The sequence below is a fragment of the Oryctolagus cuniculus genome, chromosome 1 (assembly GCF_964237555.1).
Source record: "Oryctolagus cuniculus chromosome 1, mOryCun1.1, whole genome shotgun sequence".
Taxonomy (NCBI): Eukaryota; Metazoa; Chordata; class Mammalia; order Lagomorpha; family Leporidae; genus Oryctolagus; species Oryctolagus cuniculus.
Genome location: NC_091432.1, coordinates 197,943,332 through 197,962,823, shown reverse-complemented (window position 1 = coordinate 197,962,823; position 19,492 = coordinate 197,943,332). Strand labels below are relative to the sequence as shown.

Sequence of the window (19,492 nt, the reverse complement as noted above, 5' to 3'; positions counted from 1 at the left end):
CAGCATGACAATCTCTTTATTATGATGTCCACTGCGCCCAGCCTCTGGGGGCATCAGCTCTTTCTGGAGAGCCTGTGGAGGCCGAGCCACAGGGAGGAGCATGCAGCTGCAGGGACGGAAGGCAGGCCTTGGGGGTGCTCCCCTCAGCGCACTGTCAAGGGACCTTCTGCAAGAGCACAGAGGAAGAGCACGGGGGACAGAGGACCTTGGCTCCTCCATTGTTACTCAGATGTAACCAGAGCCCAGCCTGCGTTTGGCTGGGACACAGAGCGTACGCCATCCTCTCAGGGCCGGAGACTAAGCTTGAAGGTCGTCGTTTCATCATGGACATGGAAAAGCCTTGCTGCTTGTACCTTGTTCTCATCCGTGGTTATGTCAGCCCCAGTGCTACGCAAACTGGGATGCGCCTGGGCTTCTCAATCACTGGCCCAGACCAGCTGACTCCATACTGTCACCACAGGGGCATGTGGCCCAGAGGGAAATCTTCCTTGGTGCTTGCTGGGCCTAGTAGAAACTCTAGAACCTGTTTTGTTTTTTCCTTTCAAGGTGGTCCAACATAGTGGCAGCAGGGAAACAGCAGGGAAGATGCCCAGTCCCACCCCACTCCAGGGCTGAGCTGTCAGGAACAAGCAGGATACACCAATGTCCTCCTCCCCCCTAGTAAATCTATTGTCTGGGAAGCAGCCAGAACTGAGATGTACCTTGGATGGGCCCAAACTAAGTGGCATGAAGAGCGTAGCAACTTCATTCCACTGGACACAGGGTAGGTGGGCGGAGAAAGGGACAACGGCTACAGGTGCCACCACGATGTCCTGAAATTCTGGCATCGAAGTTGTCTTGTTAGTGCCGAATGTTTTCTGCCACTCCTCTGCTGGTTTGCAGGGGTCACGGCTGCAGGATTGCTAGAGCCTGTTACAGTTCTTGGTGCTGCCTGGAGGTTATTCTTGGCTCTGGGGTGGACACGGCGGGCTTGGAGCCCTGCCAAGCAGCGCCTGCTGAGCTGCCCTCGTGGCTTTGGGGTTTCCTGTCATTACTCTTACTGAAGCTTTGCAACCTGAAATGGCCGAAGTTGTGCTTTGGGCTAAGAGGTCTGGGCAGAGGCCTGGGCTCACCTCCCAATGCGGTGCCCTCTTCCCAGGTGGTTTGATTCTGTGCTTTTTATACTGGTGATAGGAATGGGGGAACCCCACGACTTGGCCACTTAAACAAGGCCAGGGTGACATCCCATAGGGTGCACCAGGGCCAGAAAAGAGTGTCTGCCCTGCCATCCCGCATCGCTTGGGCTGAGGGTAGAAAGAGGCAATGTACTCATGGCTTCTGCTGCAGCCGTCCTCAAAGGAAGAGCACTTGAGAGTTGGATCAGTACCTAGGGACGAAACAGCTCCATCCCTGGGATACTCAAATGTCCTGTAGGGGAAGGCTGGCCCTGGAAGCCAGGCAGACCTGGAGAGGTTACTTGGCTCCAGCACTCCCTCAGCTCACCCTCTGTGCCTGCAGCTCTGCCGGGCCCGCCACCTCTCCCTTTATTTCAATCTGAGCAAGGGGAAGAGGACGGCTGGGTGAAAAACAGGCTTCGAGCGAGGGGTCTTCAGGGAACACACAGAACCCAAGGCCCCCTTGGCTGGGGGTGGGTGGTGCTTGGGAAAAGCACTGATCTGAACTTTGGGCAGCCGAGACAAGACTGAAACATCCTCTCACAGCCTTCTTAGAGCCAAACACTAATTTTTGTCCTTGGCAGAATTTCAGACATTCACAGTGATAAAAGGGCTTCAGAAGGGAAGGAAATTGGCTTCACAGGTTAGCAGACGTCTGAGCAGCCTCATGTAATGCAGGGACTCCAGGGACGAGGGCACTGCAGAGGGAGGTGCTGCACAGGAGGCCTGGGCCGGGGGAGCAGCGGGACCCCCTTAGGTGGACGGCCAGGTGCCTGGCAGCTGCTGCTCATGCTTTTCCGCTTCGCCGCACTCTCTGGGCTGGGACCCCATCTTCCTCAGGTTGGTGTCCGTGGGCGCTCTGCAGTAGCCCCGCTGTGGGGAGTTTGCTGTCCTGGAACAGGGAGAGGATCCCACATGGCCCTGCTCGCGTTGTGGAAGGGCCCCAGGGTCTGTCTTGCCAGGCCCGGGGCCCCAGCAGCCTGATCTGACCCACGGGCTCTCACCACAGGGATCTGGAAGCAGCAGCTCCAGGGGAAGGCCTCGCCTTTTCTGTAGAGGGTCAGGGACCAAGAAGATGCACTTCAAGACCCTGGGACTGAGGAGGCGGGGGAAGCAAAAAGCTGCTCAGCTCTCGAAGTTCAGTTTGTGTCCATTCAGAATGGCCTGTCCACGACATCAAGCAGCGTGAGGGCACCGCTGGGGAGCCCACTCACTGGGACAGTAAGCAGAAGCCCGCGTGTTTTCATGTGTTTCACCATTCTCAGCAAAACCAAGGGCTGGCTGCGTTAGCCTCTGAGCCATGCGCTCCTTCCTTTTCCTCTAGACTAACCTCTAGAATAACCACCCCTCCCACTGATAAGTCCTGCAAGTATGGCTGAGGACTATTTACAAAAGGCTGTGGATTATGAAACGTTTGGGGCCACATTAAGAACACAGATTTGTCAACTGTCCGCTTCATTTCAGTCCTAAACAATCCAAGCCCAGGAGCTTATCACTCTGCTTCTGGGTCAGGCAGTTCCGAAAAGAGGCGACTCTACAGGGCTCTTCCCAAGCCCCTGTTTGCAGCTCCTTACTTTCCTCTGGGCATCTCAACACCGGAAGTACCCAATTTAGTACAACGCCTTGAGCCATGTAGACAGATCTATCAGCTTCTGCATGACTGAGTTCAGCTCCCTCTTGAATAACTCTTGGTGGTCAGATCTGGCTGCACCCAAGTCATCAGATTAGAAACCAAAATCTAGAACCTGAACCCCAGAGGCAGGGCTGACCCACAACACACAATGACCCGAGAACTTGAGTGCTGAGGACAGAGGCCGGTGCCTGGAGGCCAGGATTGGTGCCCCTGTGGCAGCTTCTGCTCATCTCGAAGCCTTCCCAAGCCAGGCCCAGGCACTTGCCTGGTGGGGGAGGACACGAGTGAGCAGCAGGGAGGAGCAGAAACTCAGGCGTCTCCATGACGGGGAGTGGACCCTTTCCGCGGGGCTCCACTGGGACCTTCTCTGCCTGCGAGAGCGGAAATGCAAATCCTCTTCTGTCCCAGCCACTCGTCCTCGCCGTCAGGACGGCTGAACAGAGTCCCTGGCCAGGGCTTCGCAGGACTGCTCTTTCTGGAGCTGTGGAAGAGGCTGGCCCTGCTCTCCACACACTTTTCTAGGCGTGTGGCTGAGCTGAGCTGGAATGATGGCAAAGCAGGAGCCCTCGCCTCTCCTCTCCCGTCCAGATCTGGTCCTCATTGGCATCTGTGGTAGCTGACCTGAGTGCAGCTTGACTCCTGCCAGTGAACCTATCTGGTCTTCAAGCTCCTTGGGCTCTAGGCCAGAAGCTAGCACTTGGACAATGGGAGCCGAAAGGCTCGCCTTTGATTGACTGTTCCGCTGACTTCTGGGTGTGGACGACCTGGCTGAAAGAGTTCTGAGTCTCTGGGAGGGGCTGCCTCCCCCCTTTTCCATCAGGATTCCAACAGACTAGTAGTCTTGTCTGTTTAAAGTTCCAGGAGTTGGAATTTAAATAAAGGGTTGAACTGCAGCAGCGCTTTTCCGATCTTCCCCCTCCCCAACACTGGAGGGCCCAGGGTACACACCTACTAGGAACAGTGGCTCACCACAGAAGGGGCTGTCACTGGGGGAGGGGCCTGTCAGCATTTCTGGGAGGGCATGTATTAAGAATCACTTGGCCAGAGACCTATCTACTGGAAATCAGGACTGGGCGACAGAAGGGCTGAGCAGAGAGCCCCCTCATCTACAGCAGGGGCTTCACAAAGGGACTTTGGTCCTTATTCAACCAAAAAGAACAAGGCTTCTGCAGTCGTGGCGAGCTAGGCAAGTGTATATGCGCATGTGTGTGCACGCATCTGTGCGTGTGGTGGCAGGTCCAGGCTGTGATGTGACGGCAGAGGGGCGGTCCGGGCAGCTAGTGCCACAGCTCCCAGGGCTTCTCCTGTGGCAATGCACTTACTGCCTCTGCTGGGAGGCGAATGGTGCCATACGTGTTGGTGCCATAAAGCTTAGTGACAACAAATTAAGAGGCTGGCAGTACCCCATCACCGTGAGAGTATCAGTGCCAGAGGTTGGTAGGGGAACGGGAAAAAGGAAAGGAGGGAGGGGATGCCACTGTCCCCGAAGTGAGCTTCTCGACTCCACGCTATCCTGGGGGTTTCAGGTGAATGGCTGCACTGTTGGGGCGGGCGGCCAAGATGTAGATGGCACTCTCTCGCAGGAAGGTGGGCCAGTCCACGTATCTGGAGTAGAAGTAAGAACAGGTTCGTGAGGCTGGCTACATAGCCCAAAGGCTCATGACACAGGACCCCAGCGGCAGCAGGTTTGGCTAATCAAAACTCACGGAAGCCTTGGGTCATGCTTGACATGGGCACGGCTGGCTGTGCACCAGGCCAACAGAGCAGCTGGCCGGCCCCAGAGATCTAGGGCCAACTGGGTACTTTTGGAGCCTGGATCCTGGGATAGGCACTTGCTGTTTTGGGGTGGCAGTGGGTAATGCCTTCTCTTAAGTATGTATGTGTTCAGGGGCCCGGAGTAGATGGTCAGGTGAGGAGGTCCCACTCACCTGGACTCCTGTTCTGGGGGCAGCAGGACCTTGTCTTGACTCTTGCCACTGCTGCTGGCTGGGCTGCTGTCTGCAATGGGACCCACATGGCTGACACTGCTGGGCACAAGGACATTTGGTTAGGAATAGGGTAGTGAAAGGCCTAACCTGTCCAAATTCTGGTGAACCCATGGCTCCTGGATACACACATCCAGGCTTTTCTTTTTTCTTTTTTACAGGCAGAGTGGACAGTGAGAGAGAGACAGAGAGAAAGGTCTTCCTTTTTGCCGTTGGTTCACCCCACAATGGCCGCCGTGGCTGGCGCGCTGCAGCCGGCGCGCTGCGGCCGGCGCACGCGCTGATCCGATGGCAGGAGCCAGGTACTTATCCTGGTCTCCCATGGGGTGCAGGGCCCAAGTACTTGGGCCATCCTCCACTGCACTCCCTGGCCACAGCAGAGAGCAGGCCTGGAAGAGGGGCAACCGGGACAGAATCTGGTGCCCCTCCCGGGACTAGAACCCGGTGTGCTGGCGCCGCTAGGTGGAGGATTAGCCTAGTGAGCCGCGGCGCCGGCTTCATCCAGGCTTTTCTGACATGGACAGTCTGCTCTGTGTTCTGGCCAATACGATTCACTGAACTCTGCCTCCTACACAGAAGGATCCTTCCGTGCTGTTAGCAGGAGGGGCTGGGAGGCACCTTTCATACCAGTGGCCACCGGTGTTGACAAAGGGGGGGAAGTCGAGGCAGGGTAGGGACTGGTGAAGAGCGGACCTGACGCTGCAGGAAGCAGCTGGCGTGAGGCGTTTGCAGAACCAAGAGTGCTGGGCATGGCGGCACTCTGCCTCACTGATGGCGCCCCCGCTGCCCCGGGCCAGGAAGGTGGCTCGGGCTCGTTCCCGCTCCTTGCTTGTCAGAAGCCTCAGAAGAGAATTCTGGGGAAAAGAGACAAGTTAAGACCTCGGAGCTGAAAACGTAAGCTGCCGAGCGACGGAGAAGTCCACCTCTGTCATCGCCTTGCCCACCGCCCTGGGAAGTTGCCCAGAGCCCTCCTGGTAGCACAGGGGGCCCAGTGCCAATCGCTCTTCCTTGAGCAGCTTCCCTAGCCTTGGCCCTGGGTCCCCCGGCACCATACAGAACCTGAACCCAATCCTGGCACCGGCCCCTGCTCGGACGATACTCAGTGCTCTCCCAGCCTGCCGGCACGCTTCCCAGGCCTCTGTCACCCAGTATTTCGTGGGCATTCCATCCTGCTGGCTTACCTGAGGACGCAAGTGCTGCAGAAGCAGGAGGGACTCGTGGGACAGGAAGTCGGGCCACTCTATGTGGCCTCGATGCTCCGGGTCCAGGGCTGCAAACTGGCGGGCCGCCTGCTCTTCTTGCTCCTCACTCAAGGCCCTGTCACTGTCCCCCCTCTTTGCTGCTTGGTGACGGAAGCGCAGGAAGTCCTCCAGCGTCAGGGAACAATCTGTGGGAAGCACCCGTTGCTGGCCATGCCCACCCTCCCTCAGTTTTGGGGAATTTGCCTACCTCCAGTGCACCCTTGGTGCCCCACAGCCACAGCTCTTGGCTAATCTCTGCCTCCCGAGCCAGGGTGACTCAGGCTGTGCTGGGGGCAGTGAGGGCCTCCGCTGGCCAGCAACTTGGGAACAAGGACCCACTCCCCACCCCAACTCTCAGATCCTGCTCTCAAGGTTCATCCCAGAAGCCGTGAAGGAGCACTGTGCCTGGTCCTCTCCACTCTGGCTGCGCCATCCTGCCTTACCAGGGATGACTTTACACTGCTGGAAGGTCTCCGTGAGGCTGTACATCTCCTCCTCAGTGAGCAGCAGGTTGAGGTTGTCCTGAGAAAGGGAAGATCTGAGTCAGTGGCCCTCAGACCAGGAAGACAGAAGGCAAAGGGCCAACACGGGTGGGAATGCACAGTATTTCCACTGGAAGGCAATTCCAAGCTCATCGAATTCTCGGGGGCCCCAGAAAGGGGAAATGCCTTGCTCAGCTGCCATAACTCCGGGGCAGAGTCTTCCCCAGAACCCAGACGACCTGAGCCCAGCTGAATCCCTTCTGCTAAAACACAGGCTTTCACAGTATCCTCTGAGCCAACCTAGGTGTTTCCTGGAGGCTGCTTTAAGGGATAAGGGGGCCGGGCTGGGCAGGGTTGTGAACCCCCATCTCCATCCACCAGAGCAGCTCCCTCTCTACCCATGTTGTACACCTGGCTTCTGTGTTAGGCTGTGTTCAAAGAGCATTTTAGTTAGAAGCAAAATTCTAGCTCTGCTCCTAGTGGGCTGTATCACTTCAAATAACTCCAGCATGGCTTGAAAGAGATGTCATCATGACAAACTTCTTAAAATCAAGCGAGTTTTTAAAAATTGTATTTATTAATTAGGGGAGGGTTGGGCAGAGAGATCAATCTCCATTCACAGATTCATTCACTGAAGCCCTGCAGTGGCCAGGGCTGGGCCGGGTGGAAGCTGGGAGACAGAAATTCAATTCAGGTCCTCCACAGGGATTGCAGGGACCCAACTACTACCTCCTGCGTCCAGGGTGTGTGTCAGCAGGAAGCCGGAATCAGGAGTGGAGGAGGAACTCAAACCCAGGCACCACAATATGGGATGCAGGTGTCCCAACTGACTTTATTTTTTTTTTTAAGTTTTGTTTCCATAGACCTCACATCTGTTGGTTCAGCCCCCAAATGCCCATTACAACCAGAAGGCCAAAGCCAGGAGGCAGAGCTAAATCTTGGACTCCCAGGTGAGTGGTGTGGGTTGTTATATCCAAAGTTGTGTTATTAAGCCACCATCCCAAGACCTTGGAACATACATTTGGGTTATGAGTTATGACCCACACTGTAGGGCAGGACTACAGGCCACCCTGCCCAACCCAGACCAGACCTTGACATTATTCTGTGTTTGTTCCCATAGCACACATACAAACCCTCCACCTGTCACACAGAGGGACAGGCTCCTGCTATCTCCCTCCCTCAATCTTACCCCAGTACTTGCTACTGATCTGTGGAACTCTAGCAACTGAGAGAGCTGGTGTCCTGAAAAGATCTGAAGGGACGGGCCACGGGGTGGAGAGCTGAGGTTGTCAGAGGCTTAGATCTGAAGAAGGCTGTGAGGGTGTGGCCAGGAAATCCCAGCGAGCCTTCCTCTGCAGTGCCAACTGATATCTTAACTGCCAAACCACATGCTTTCCCTGCCAAATGATTTTTTTATGGTGCCATATAAGTTTTAATTCAAACTGAGCACCGATAATTTGTTAAAATTACTATGCAGTCCTTAAACTATCAAAGATTCTTTCTCTAGCAGGCTAGCTTTTCCCCCTAAAATATTATTAAAGAACAGAAGCAGATATTTCATGAGTATTCATTTGTGAATTTCATAAAGAATTCAAGCTATTCTTTTTTTAATTTTTAAAATTTTTTTACAGGCAGAGTGGACAGAGAGAGAGAAAGAGAGAGAAAGGTCTTCCTTTTTCCGTTGGTTCACCCCCCAATGGCTGCTATGGCCAGTGCACTGTGGCCGGCGCGCTGCGCCAATCTGAAGCCAGGAGCCAGGTGCTTCCTCCTGGTCTCCCATGTGGGTGCAGGGCCCAAGCACTTGGGCCATCCTCCACGGCACTCCTGGGCCACAGCAGAGAGCTGGACTGGAAGAGGAGCAACCGGGACAGAATCCGGCGCCCCAACCAGGACTAGAACCTGGAGTGCCAGTGCTGCAGACAGAGGATTAGCCCAGTGAGCCACAGTGCTGGCCTCAAGCTATTCTTTCAGTAAACACAGCACATACTGGGCACCACAATGGTGTGTATGTAAAATTCCAAGAGTTCAGTATGGCTGAGTGTATGGGATGGGTGAATGTGTCATGATAAAGGGAACCAAGGCAGCCTATGAAGTACCTCCAATGCCCTTTGTTGAGTCCTGCAAGGTAGGCCTTTATTCTGAAGGTAAAAAGAGGTTACTGAAGGACTTTTAAGTGTATGCATGGGGGAGGGGTTCAATGGTCAGATCTCTGCTAGTTGGAAAATGGGTTAGAAGGCTAAGTTGAGGATGGCCCAAATCCTTGGGCCCTGCACCCGCATGGGAGACCAGGAGAAGCATCTGGCTCCTGGCTTCGGATCAGCGCGGTGTGCCGGCCGCAGTGTGCTGGCCGCAGCGTCCACTGGAGGGTGAACCAATGGTAAGGGAAGACCTTTATCTCTGTCTCTTTCTCTCACTGTCCACTCTGTCAAAAGAAAAAAAAAAAAAAAAGAAGGCTAAGTCTAGAGGCATGGGAAGCAGATGGTTGTGGCATAGTGCAGGTAAGAGAAGATGAGGGTATTTTATTTTTTTAAGATTTATTACTATTATTTATTTATTTATTTGAAAGGCAGAGTTACAGAAAGAGAGAAAGAGGTCTTCCATCCCTAGTTCACTCCCCAAATGGATGTGATGGCTGGGGCTGCGCCAGGCCAAAGCCAAGAGCCAGAAGCTTTTTCCGGGTCTCCCACATGAATGCAGGGGCCCAAGTACTTGGGCCATCCTCCATTGCATTAGCAGAGAGCTGGGTTGGAAGTGGAGCAGCGAGACTCAAACTGGCACCCATATGGGATGCTGGTGTTGCAGCAGCCGGCTTAACCTGCTACACCACCACAGAGGCTTTTGAAGTAAGACATAAGAAGGGAGAAACATGAGGGCTATTAGAGTTAGAATCAATAGAACATGTTGACTTACTGGATTTGAAAGGTGAGAGAAATGAGCTGGCATTGGGAACAGGGGGATGATATTACTATTCACAGAGATAAGGAACAGAGGAAGGGCAAGTTTTAAGTGAATGACGAGTTCATTTTGGAGCATGCTGAACGTGAAGTACCTGTGAGACATCAAGATGGGTAAATCCAAGACACAGGAAATTTAAGTCTGGACACACAGATTTGGGAGTCATTAGTGTTTAGATGGTGGCTGTAGGATAACAGCACCCAAGGAGAGTGTACGGTGAGAAAAGTGTTAACAACGGAACCCTGAGAAACACCAGCATTAGGGCTGTGACAAGAACTAAGGGCATGGAGAAAGAACGCTCACAGAAGGTTGGAGGGGAATCACTGCTTAGAGAAGAGGATCTCGGACACCAAAGAGAGCTGCATGATGCAGGTGGTCAGGTAATGGTCGCAACCCTGGGGTGCTGGGACTTTTTCTGTTTTTTCTCATTTCCATCTCTTGTACAACAATTCTCACCAAAAATACTCAAATCATAATAAAAAATACTCAAGCCATAATAAAAACAAAAATACTCAAACCATAATAAATACAAAAATACTCCAGCTATCATAAAAAGAGGGATTAAGGGAGTGCTGAGTACTTCAGAGAGACAGAGTGTGAAGATGTCTGAGGAGAGGTCACGGGCATGATAATTACATACAAGCGCCAATTCAGCAGAATGATGGATGCAGAAGTCAGATGACAGGTAGTTGAGAGGCCAAGGGAGATGATAAAGTTCTTTAAGAACGTGAAGAGAAGGAAAGAAAGGAGAGGAACTTGGAAGAAGGCTTTGTACAAAGCCCAGTGGAACTCTCCAGTGGTGGTAGGACTGTGACAGGAACTGGGGAGGGAGCTGTGTGTTCCTTGGGGACAGGAAGGAGATGCCTTCTACCTGGTCCTGTGGCAGCAGCACAACACAAATTAGAGTGGCTGTGAGTGAAAAGGCTGGCGTGCGGGGGGAGGTTGGCTGTGGAGCAGGGTCTGGTGTGGCACGTTCCAGGGGGAAAGGTATTTATGTGGCTGAAAACAGCTGTCCTAAACTTCAGTTTAAGGAGCAGTAATATATAGAGAGTGACACATGTCTGCTTCCTTCTAGAAAAATAAAGAGGAAGTGAGAATAGGGGGATCAGCTGATGTTCCTTACTCTGAAATTAATGTATAAGGAAGATATTGCAGGACAACAGATGAGGAAAGCAAGCCATGAACGCCATTCATGTGTGGTAAGCAATGGATACGAGTCTGGCTCTCAATGGAAATCTTAGATGCTACCCTTCTTTAAAAACTGGTACAATGGGTTAAGCCACTGCCTGCAGCACCAGCATCCCATGTGGGTGCTGGTTCAAGTCTTGGCTGCTCAATTTCAGATCCAGCTCCCTACTAATGTGCCTGGGAAAAGAAGTGGAGGATGGCTCAGGTGCTTGGGCCTCTGCACCCACATGGGAGACCAGAGTGAAGCTTCTGGCTCCTGACTTTGGCCTGGCCCAGCCTTGGCCATTGTGACCACTGAGGGAGTGAACCAGCGGATGAAAGATTTTTCTCTCTTTGTCTTTCTCCCTCTCTCTGTGACTCTGCCTTTCAAATAAATAAAATAAATCTGAGCAGGCAGTGGCCTTACCTATTACACCACAACACTGGCCCCCAGTAAAATAAATCTTTAAAAATAACTGGAAGGTATTAACATATAATTTGCAAAATTCTGAATCAATAGAGTTTTGTTACTGGGGACAGCATTGTGGCACGTCAGGTTAAGCTGCCTATTACAATGCTAGCATCCCCTATCAGAGTGATGGTTCAAGTCTTGGCCAGTCCACTTCTGATCCAGCTTTCTACTAATGTGCCTGAGAAAGCATTAGATGGTGGCCCAAGTACTTGGGCCTTTGCACCCACATGGGAGACCAGGATGGAGTTTCTAGTTTTGGCCTGACCCATACCTGGCTATTGCAGCCATTTGAGTGAACCCGGGGATAGAAGACCCCTGTCTCAGGGCCAGCATCTTGGTGCAGCTGGTTAAACCTGCCCCTGCAATGCCAGCATCCCTTACGAGTGCTGGTTTGAGACTAAGCTGCTCTACTTCCCATCTGGCTCCCTGCTAGTGTTCCTTGGAAAGCAGTGGAGGATGGCCCAAGTTCCTGGGCCTCTGCTACCATGGAAGCAACAGGATGGAGTTCCAGGCTCCTGGCTTTGACCTGGCCCCGCCCTGGCTGTTATGGCTACTTGGGGAGTGAGCCAGCAGAAAGAAGTTCTCTCTCATCTCCCCTTCTCTCTGGATCTCTACCTTTCAAATAAATAAATAAATCTTTAAATATTAGAACCTTGATATGTACATAATGGCCACTATGGAGATGAAGAATAAATGTTTTTAAAAGTCAGGTGGTAAGTCAAGGGAGGTTGTCAGGATTGTGTTTTCTTGTGACAGAATCTATCCCTGTTGGAAGCAAACTGGTTAGGATCTCAGGTTGGTTGTTCAGGTGAGTATGTACAACAAATGACGACTACAAACTATGAGAGAAAGCACTACTCTAGCAGAATTACCCTCATTCTATCCCCTCAATACTCTAGTCACTGGTTCTCAATTGAGAGGGATTTTGCTGTCCCCCCAACCCCTGCCTCACCATAGCAGCACATTTGGTAATAAGTGGAGACATTTTTGGTTTTCACAAATGGGGGCAATGCATTATTGGCATCTAATGGAGACCAGGGATACTGAATAACACCTTACAATGCACCCATCCCCCACAACAATTAGCCTGCCCCAGATGTCAATAGTCCTAAGGTTGGGAAACCCCACCCTGGCTCTAGGATACTTGTCTGTACTGTTAGAAAGTTCCTGGGGTCACTGCCTAGAAGCAGGTATTCCTGGGCCTCCAGGAAAAGCACCAAGTCCTCCCCTGTGCAGCAGCCCCTGGCCCCTGCAGTCCAGGCTCACACAGTAGTGGCAGCTCCAGCCCGTTTCGGTGTGGGCCATCTCGGTCACCTCCGCTGCGCTGTCTCCTTGGATGTAGCCCATGCGGCGCAGGCAACCGTCATGGAAAACCCTGGTGCAGACTCTGCACGGGAAGAGGCTCTCAGCCGTCCAGACCTCACAGATATCACACATCTCATCGTTGACAACCTGGGGAGAGATGGCAGGAGCAAACAGCGACGTTTAAGTGCTGGCACAAGATCCTAGGGCCACTCTGCACAGAGCTACCTGCACGGGTCTGAGTTCCCCTGCGGAGCCGAGAGAACAGCTGCATCTGAAGGCAGTGTTAAGGTGATCGAGCTTTCTTTCCAGAGAATAACAATCAGCAGGCCCTTCCAGTTGCTCAAGGCTTTGTGATCACGTTTCTGAGCAGGGATACTATTGGCATTTTTGGAAACAGGAACAATCTGTGATGAGAGATGGTCCCAGGCTTTGTAGGGTATTTAGCATTCCTGGTTTTCTTGGCACCAAATGCCAACGGCAACATCCAGTCATTGTGACCTCCCTGTATTTCCCCCTCCCAGATTTCCCAATGCTCCCTACAGGGGGCGCTACTATCTGTGGTTGAGAACCTGTGGACGAAGAGCTGCCAGGACCGCCATAGTGTTGCTCCTTCTCACTCACTGCCCCACAATTTCCACTAACACTGATTCAGGACGTAAGCAACACTTTTATTCTTGTGGAACACATTTAACAGTTGTTCTAGACTCAGCTCCAGCTTTCTGGTTTTGGGTCTCACCTCACCCATACCCAGGTCTCCCTGTCCTGCTCCTTGATTCTCAAGAGGGCTAAGAATCGAGCTTCCTGCCCTAAGTGGACACTCACGGGCTCTCTGGGCTCTAAGGAGATATCTGGAGGCTTGTCATCGTCCAGCTTCCTGGTGGGGCGGATGAAGGCAGGGGGTACGAAACGACTGGTCTTGTCGAACTCCTCCGGCTCCACTCCACGCCCATCTCGGAGCCGCTCCCAGGCCGCACGGTTGACACTGCTTTCTTCTTGGACCACTGAGGTGCCCACCTCTGCTTCTTTCTCTTCTTGTACTTCCTGAACGGAGCCCTCCACAGTGCCACGGCGGGACCCTGGCAGCTCACCTGAGCGTCGGATGGAAGGTCTGTCCCGCAGCCCATCCTTGAAGGCAGACACAGCCAGGCTCACCTTTTGCACCTGCTCTACTGTCTGCCTCTTAGACATCAACACCCCCATGGCTCTGTGGACAAAAAGAAGAGGGCCCAGACTCAGCCAATGGCTAAGCATGTTGGGTCAATTGGTTTCAACCACTCACCAAAGTGTTAATTCTATTAAATTTCTCCCTCTCCTAGGACTCAGTAGCATGGTGGAGTGGAAGTAGCATGTATTAAAGGATAACAAGACCTTCGTTATATTATCTATCTATCTACAAGGAAGAGAGACAGAAAGAGAAAGAGCACCCATCCTCTGGTTCACTCCCTAAATACCCACAACAGCCAAGTTAGGCAGAGGCCAAAGCCAGAAGCCAGGAATGCAATTCAGGTCTCACACACGGGTGTCCAGAACCCAGCTACTTGACCCATCCCTGCTGCTTCCCATGGTCTGCATTAGTGGGAAAGCGGAATTAGGAGCTGCAGCTGGGTATTAAACTGGGTACTCTAATATGGGACATGAGTGCCCTAACCAGTGTCTTAACCATGAGGTCAGATGCCTATCTTTGTTCTCCTTCAGACTAGTCCAGTGACTGCTTTCCCACCTATGGAATGAGGCCTATCTGCCACAGTACTTCACAGGGCTGTCTAGGGATAATGCAAGAAAATGGGCTTACTGGTTCTTAGTAAACTGGAAAGCACTCTACATGTGCAAAGTGGTATCTCTGTTTTCCTGCCTGTCCTGAAGCCAATTTGGGCCAGGGGTCTGGGACTATTTTGAGATAGTTGGAGACCTCAGAATACAAGTTGATCCTCTACCCCATAAGAAGACTCAAGGCTTAAAGCAAGCCTGCAGCACATTTCAGGCCTTATGCCTTAAGGAAAGCTATTCTAGTAAGTGCTGTGCCCAACTCAGGGATAATCCTCATCCAATGCCTACTTCTTAAGTCAGAGTGAATTTACTCTGTTTTTAGAGGACTCCTGGATTAGGTAGTCAGGAAACTCTACCACCCCTATTCATGTGGTCAAGGTCACAAACACTCTTTTGCTCCAATTAGTAGTAGCTCTGCCTCTTTGTGTGTATATCATAAACAACTGGCCTATTAACAACCTTCTAAGGTGCTTGTCACACTTCTGAGGCTTGCCCCACTAATGTCACTCACATTTTCTGCTTTGATTTTTTGAACTGTTCAGGAAAGTGCCACACCCTTTACAGATTAAACAGTGATGTTATCCCTGCCCTTCTCTGTAGGACCAAAGTACATTGGGAAGTAAGGGCCTAAAGTGGCACACTGCAAAGCTGGCCTGCTACCTCCTAGCCTGAGGGGCCTCCGTGGAGTCAGCTGAGGAATGTTTATTCTTTTTTTTTTCTTTTTTATTTTTTGACAGGCAGAGTGGACAGTGAGAGAGAGAGACAGAGAGAAAGGTCTTCCTTCGCCGTTGGTTCACCCTCCAATGGCTGCCGCAGCCGGCGCACTGCGGTCGGTGCACCGCGCTGATCCGATGGCAGGAGCCAGGAGCCAGGTACTTATCCTGGTCTCCCATGGGGTGCAGGGCCCAAGTACCTGGGCCATCCTCCACTGCATTCCCTGGCCACAGCAGAGAGCTGGCCTGGAAGAGGGGCAACCGGGACAGAATCTGGCGCCCCGACCGGAACTAGAACCCGGTGTGCCGGCGCCGCAGGCGGAGGATTAGGAATGTTTGTTCTAAGTAAAGCCAAGAGCCCACTTTAGCCTTGCCCTCAATCCATCCTAACCAATGCTTCCTGAACAGGACTATGAGCAAGGTACTAACTGCACATCATAGGAAATAGAAAAGAGGAGATCAAAGTCTCATCATTCAAGCTACTTAATATCAGAATCCAAAGAAGTCAGATGAAGCGCTGCCAGTACCTAAAGAAAGGTGAGATGACACTATGGGGGTCAAAGTGGGTGCTGAAGGGTGGGTAGGAAGATATCCTCAGTTTCTTTGGGGAAATTGTTGACAGTGCAGTGGTTGAGTTGCTATGTGGGATATCTGCATTCCATGTCAGAATGCCCAGGTTCAAGTCTTGGCTCTGCATCCAATTCCCTATTTCTGCTGATATATACCAAGGGAAGCAGTGGTAAAGCTCAAGTACTTGGGTCCCTGCCATCCGTGTAGGAGACTCAGATTGAGTTCTGGGCTACCAGCTTCAAATTGGCTCAGCCCCAGCTGATGTGGCCATTTGAAGAGTGAACCTGTGGATAACAGATCTCTCACTGTCTTTCTGCTTCTCAAATTAAAAAAAAAAAAATGAAAGAAGGAAAATGAAGTAGGATTTCATGTATGTTGAATTAAAGATATCCTTGGGACATTCGGCTTTCATGGTATTCCCTGCTTAAAACTTTTAAATGTCTTCCTACAACTTCCAGGATAAAGCCTCCTAAATCAGTTCCTTTTCCACTGCCTGCATGGGACCTGCATGGTCTGGCCTCCATTCCCCACACTGGCCTTCTTTCAGTCTTTGTTTGTCATGCTCCTAATTCTGGGACTTCTGAATGTTCTTCTCCACTCCATCAGTGCCTATTCATCTATCTAGCTCAGCTCAAGCATCACTTCCTTGGGGAGGTCACTGTTGACTCCACTCCTGGTTGGTCAGCGTGCCCACAGCACCATGCTCTTCTGCTTTGGAGCACTTCTCTCTGTCCTTACAAATTTATTAGGATGATTATCTGATCAATATCCGTTTCCTCTATTAAATTGTGTTACTTTGCAAAGTGCCTATCACCACTGCCTAACAATGTGTCTGGAACATAATAGATGCTTAATAAACATTTTGTAACTAATTGATTTTGAAGTCTTTTTGCCTTTTTAAATGACATCTTAATACACATGCTATCTGGGCCGGCGCCGCGGCTCACTAGGCTAATCCTCCGCCTTGCGGCGCCGGCACACCGGGTTCTAGTCCCGGTCAGGGCGCCGGATTCTGTCCCGGTTGCCCCTCTTCCAGGCCAGCTCTCTGCTGTGGCCAGGGAGTGCAGTGGAGGATGGCCCAGGTGCTTGGGCCCTGCACCCCATGGGAGACCAGGAAAAGCACCTGGCTCCTGCCATCGGATCAGCGCGGTGCACAAGCCGCGGCGGCCATTGGAGGGTGAACCAATGGCAAAGGAAGACCTTTCTCTCTGTCTCTCTCTCTCACTGTCCACTCTGCCTGTCAAAAAATTAAAATTAAAATTAAAATAAAAAAAATACACATGCTATCTGAAGTCAGTCTCATCTTCTTTCCAGAAACACAGTATGAACCACAGTGGTGCAAATTCCTTCCCTGCCATCTGTTGTACTAAGGAAACCATATTCTTGAACTGATACACTGATGGATAAGACACACCTCCCCATATCTGTAAATCTGTAAAGTTGAAATTGATTGGCAAGAAATATTTGCTTTCAATAAGTAATAAGTAACTGTTTTATAGGGAGGTGGCAAAGGAGATTTATTGAGGGAAGATTTATTAAGCAAATTCAGGAAATCATTTAAGGTGTCCATGCTTCAGTGGACCACTGTTAAATTGTGATTAAAAGCAAAATCTTTTAATTCCAAAATTAAACAATAACTTCATAAAATTGTGATTATTTTTTTCCTCAATTAGAAGCAAATATTGGACAGTATGGGAATGGTTAAATTATGGTGCCAGGGAAGAATAAACATGAAAAGTATTAAAGTGGAAGTATATTGATGTGTTGGGGCTGGCGCCATGGCGCAGGTTAATCCTCCCCCTGCAGCGCTGGCATCCCATATGGGCGCCGGGTTCTAGTCCCGGTTGCTCCTCTCCCAGTCCAGCTCTCTGCTGTGGCCTAGGAGGGCAGTGGAGGATGGCCCAGGTGCTTGGGCTGCTGTACCCATGTGGGAAGACCAAGAGGAAGCACCTGGCTCCTGGCCTCGGATCGGCATAGCTCCAGCTGTTGCAGCCATCTGGGGAGTGAACCAATGGAAGGAATACCTTTCTCTCTCCTCTCTCTCACTGTCTGTAACTCTACCTGTCAAATAAATAAATAAAATCTTTTTTTAAAAAAAGGAAGTTTATTGATGTGGAAAGATGTTCAAAATATGTGTACATATTAATGTAAAAAGCAGTTCACAAAAATGCTTATGTGATAATCAAATTTTTATAAGAAAGGATGCATATATATTTTTCATCTTTCTGTATTTCTGTATTTTAAATTTTCCTACAGGCACATAATTTTTAAAAAATCCTAGATTGGTAATCTAATGATTTGTTTTAATTTTGGATTTGCTATTCTTTGACCCAGAACATGTTGCTTTATTGTTTTGGGATTCAGTTCTTTATCTGTTAATGAATGTATTTGGAGAATATAGTCTCTTTTATTTATTTACTTATTTAGTTTGCAAAGCAGAATGACAGAGAGAGCCAGAGAATGTCTTCCATTTGCTGGTTCACTCCCCAAATGGCCCCAGCAGGCAGGGCTGGGCTAGGCTGAAGCCAGGAACTCCGGGTCTTTCACAGGGGTGGCCATGGCCCAAGTACTTGGCAGCAGGAGCTGGATTGGAAGCAGAGCAACCCAGACTCAAACCAGCAAAAGTGATGGCTTAACCTGCTGTATCACAACACCCACTCTGAGCATCCAGTCTTAAGCATTTAAAATGCTCATATTATTTTTCGTATTCTTTTACAAGGCCAAGTGACCTAGTGAGAGTATCCAGCCAGGGTGGCTATGAGAATGAAGAGGAGAGTGTGTGTCAAAGGTTTTGCTGAGGCTTTGGATCAGGGAGTGTTTTTTCTTTTTTAAAGAATTATTTATTTATTATTTGAAAGGCAGAATTAGAGAGAAATATCTCCCATCTCCTGGCTCACTCTCCAAATGGCCACAACAGCCAGGCCAAAGCTAAGAGCCCAGAAATCCATCTGGGTCTCCTACATGGTTGGCAAGAGCCCAAGTACTTGAGTCATCCTCTGTTGCTTTCCCAGACACATTAGCAGAGAGCTGGATGGGAAGTGGAGCAGCTGGGACTTGAACCAGTGCTCATATGGAATGCTGGCATCACAGGCTGCGGCTTAATCTGCTGTGACACAATGCTGGCACTAGGGGTTTCTTGAGGAGGGTGGACCTATAGTCTCAGCCACTAACCAGATGCCTCATGGGCAACCGATGGGCACTATGGATAATCAAGAAGGTGAGTTCCCTATTTTAGTGAGAGGCACACCATGATGGAGAATGCAAAACTGACACACGACCCTACACTGTATACTTTTATTATGAGCAATTACGTATTCCAGAACCACCAGGTTTTCCCGCAGAAAACCACCTTAAGTGGGATATTTTTAAAATTTCTTGTCTGGGGCTGGCATTGTGGCACAGGAGGTTATGCCACCACTTATGATACTGGCATCCCACATTGGAGTTTGAGTCCATAGCCGGTTTAAGTCCTGGCTGCTCCACTTCCTACTCACCCTCCTGCTAATGTGCCTGGGAAGATAGTCGAGGACCGCAGATTGAGCCCTGCCACTCATGTGGGAGACCTAGATGGAGTTCCTGCCTTCAGGTTTTGGACTGGCCCAGACCTCGGTATTGCTGGCCACTTTGGGAATGAACTAGTGGACAGAATGTCTCTCTGTCTCTCTGCCTTTAAAATAAATAAATCCTTTTTTTTTTTTTTTTTTGACAGGTAGAGTTAGTGAGAGAGAGACAGAGAGAAAGATCTTTCTTTTTCCATTAGTTCACCCCTCAAATGGCTGCTACAGCCGGCGCGCTGTGCTGATCCAAAGCTAGGAGCCAGGTGCTTCCTCCTGGTCTCCCATGCAGGTGCAGGGCCCAAGCACTTCGGCCATCCTCCACTGCCTTCCTGGGCCACAGCAGAGAGCTGGACTGTAAGAGAGGCAACCAGGACTAGTACCTGGTGCCCCAACTGGGACTAGAACCTGGGGTACTGGCGCTGCAGGGGGAGGATTAGCTAAGGGAGCCACGGCGCCAGCCAATAAATCTTTTTTCTTTAAAGATTTATTTA

General features: G+C 50.8%; 1 protein-coding gene across 6 annotated transcripts in view; it reads right to left on the bottom strand.

Moving 5' to 3' along the window:
- PHF24 (PHD finger protein 24) overlaps positions 1-19,492 on the bottom strand; it is an 80,500-nt gene continuing 61,008 nt past the window's right edge. For 5 of the 6 annotated variants that reach the window (XM_051844411.2, XM_070053694.1, XM_051844421.2 and 2 more), the window contains 7 exons: positions 13,217-13,598; positions 12,356-12,541; positions 6,457-6,535; positions 5,954-6,159; positions 5,466-5,626; positions 4,716-4,814; positions 1-4,392 (listed from right to left, as the gene is read on the bottom strand). In XM_051844411.2, coding sequence (XP_051700371.1) covers positions 4,296-4,392; positions 4,716-4,814; positions 5,466-5,626; positions 5,954-6,159; positions 6,457-6,535; positions 12,356-12,541; positions 13,217-13,598 — 1,210 coding nt within the window. In that variant the 3' untranslated portion in view covers positions 1-4,295. The remainder of the gene's footprint in view (positions 4,393-4,715; positions 4,815-5,465; positions 5,627-5,953; positions 6,160-6,456; positions 6,536-12,355; positions 12,542-13,216; positions 13,599-19,492) is intronic. The other variant, XM_070053699.1, reaches the window with a different exon arrangement.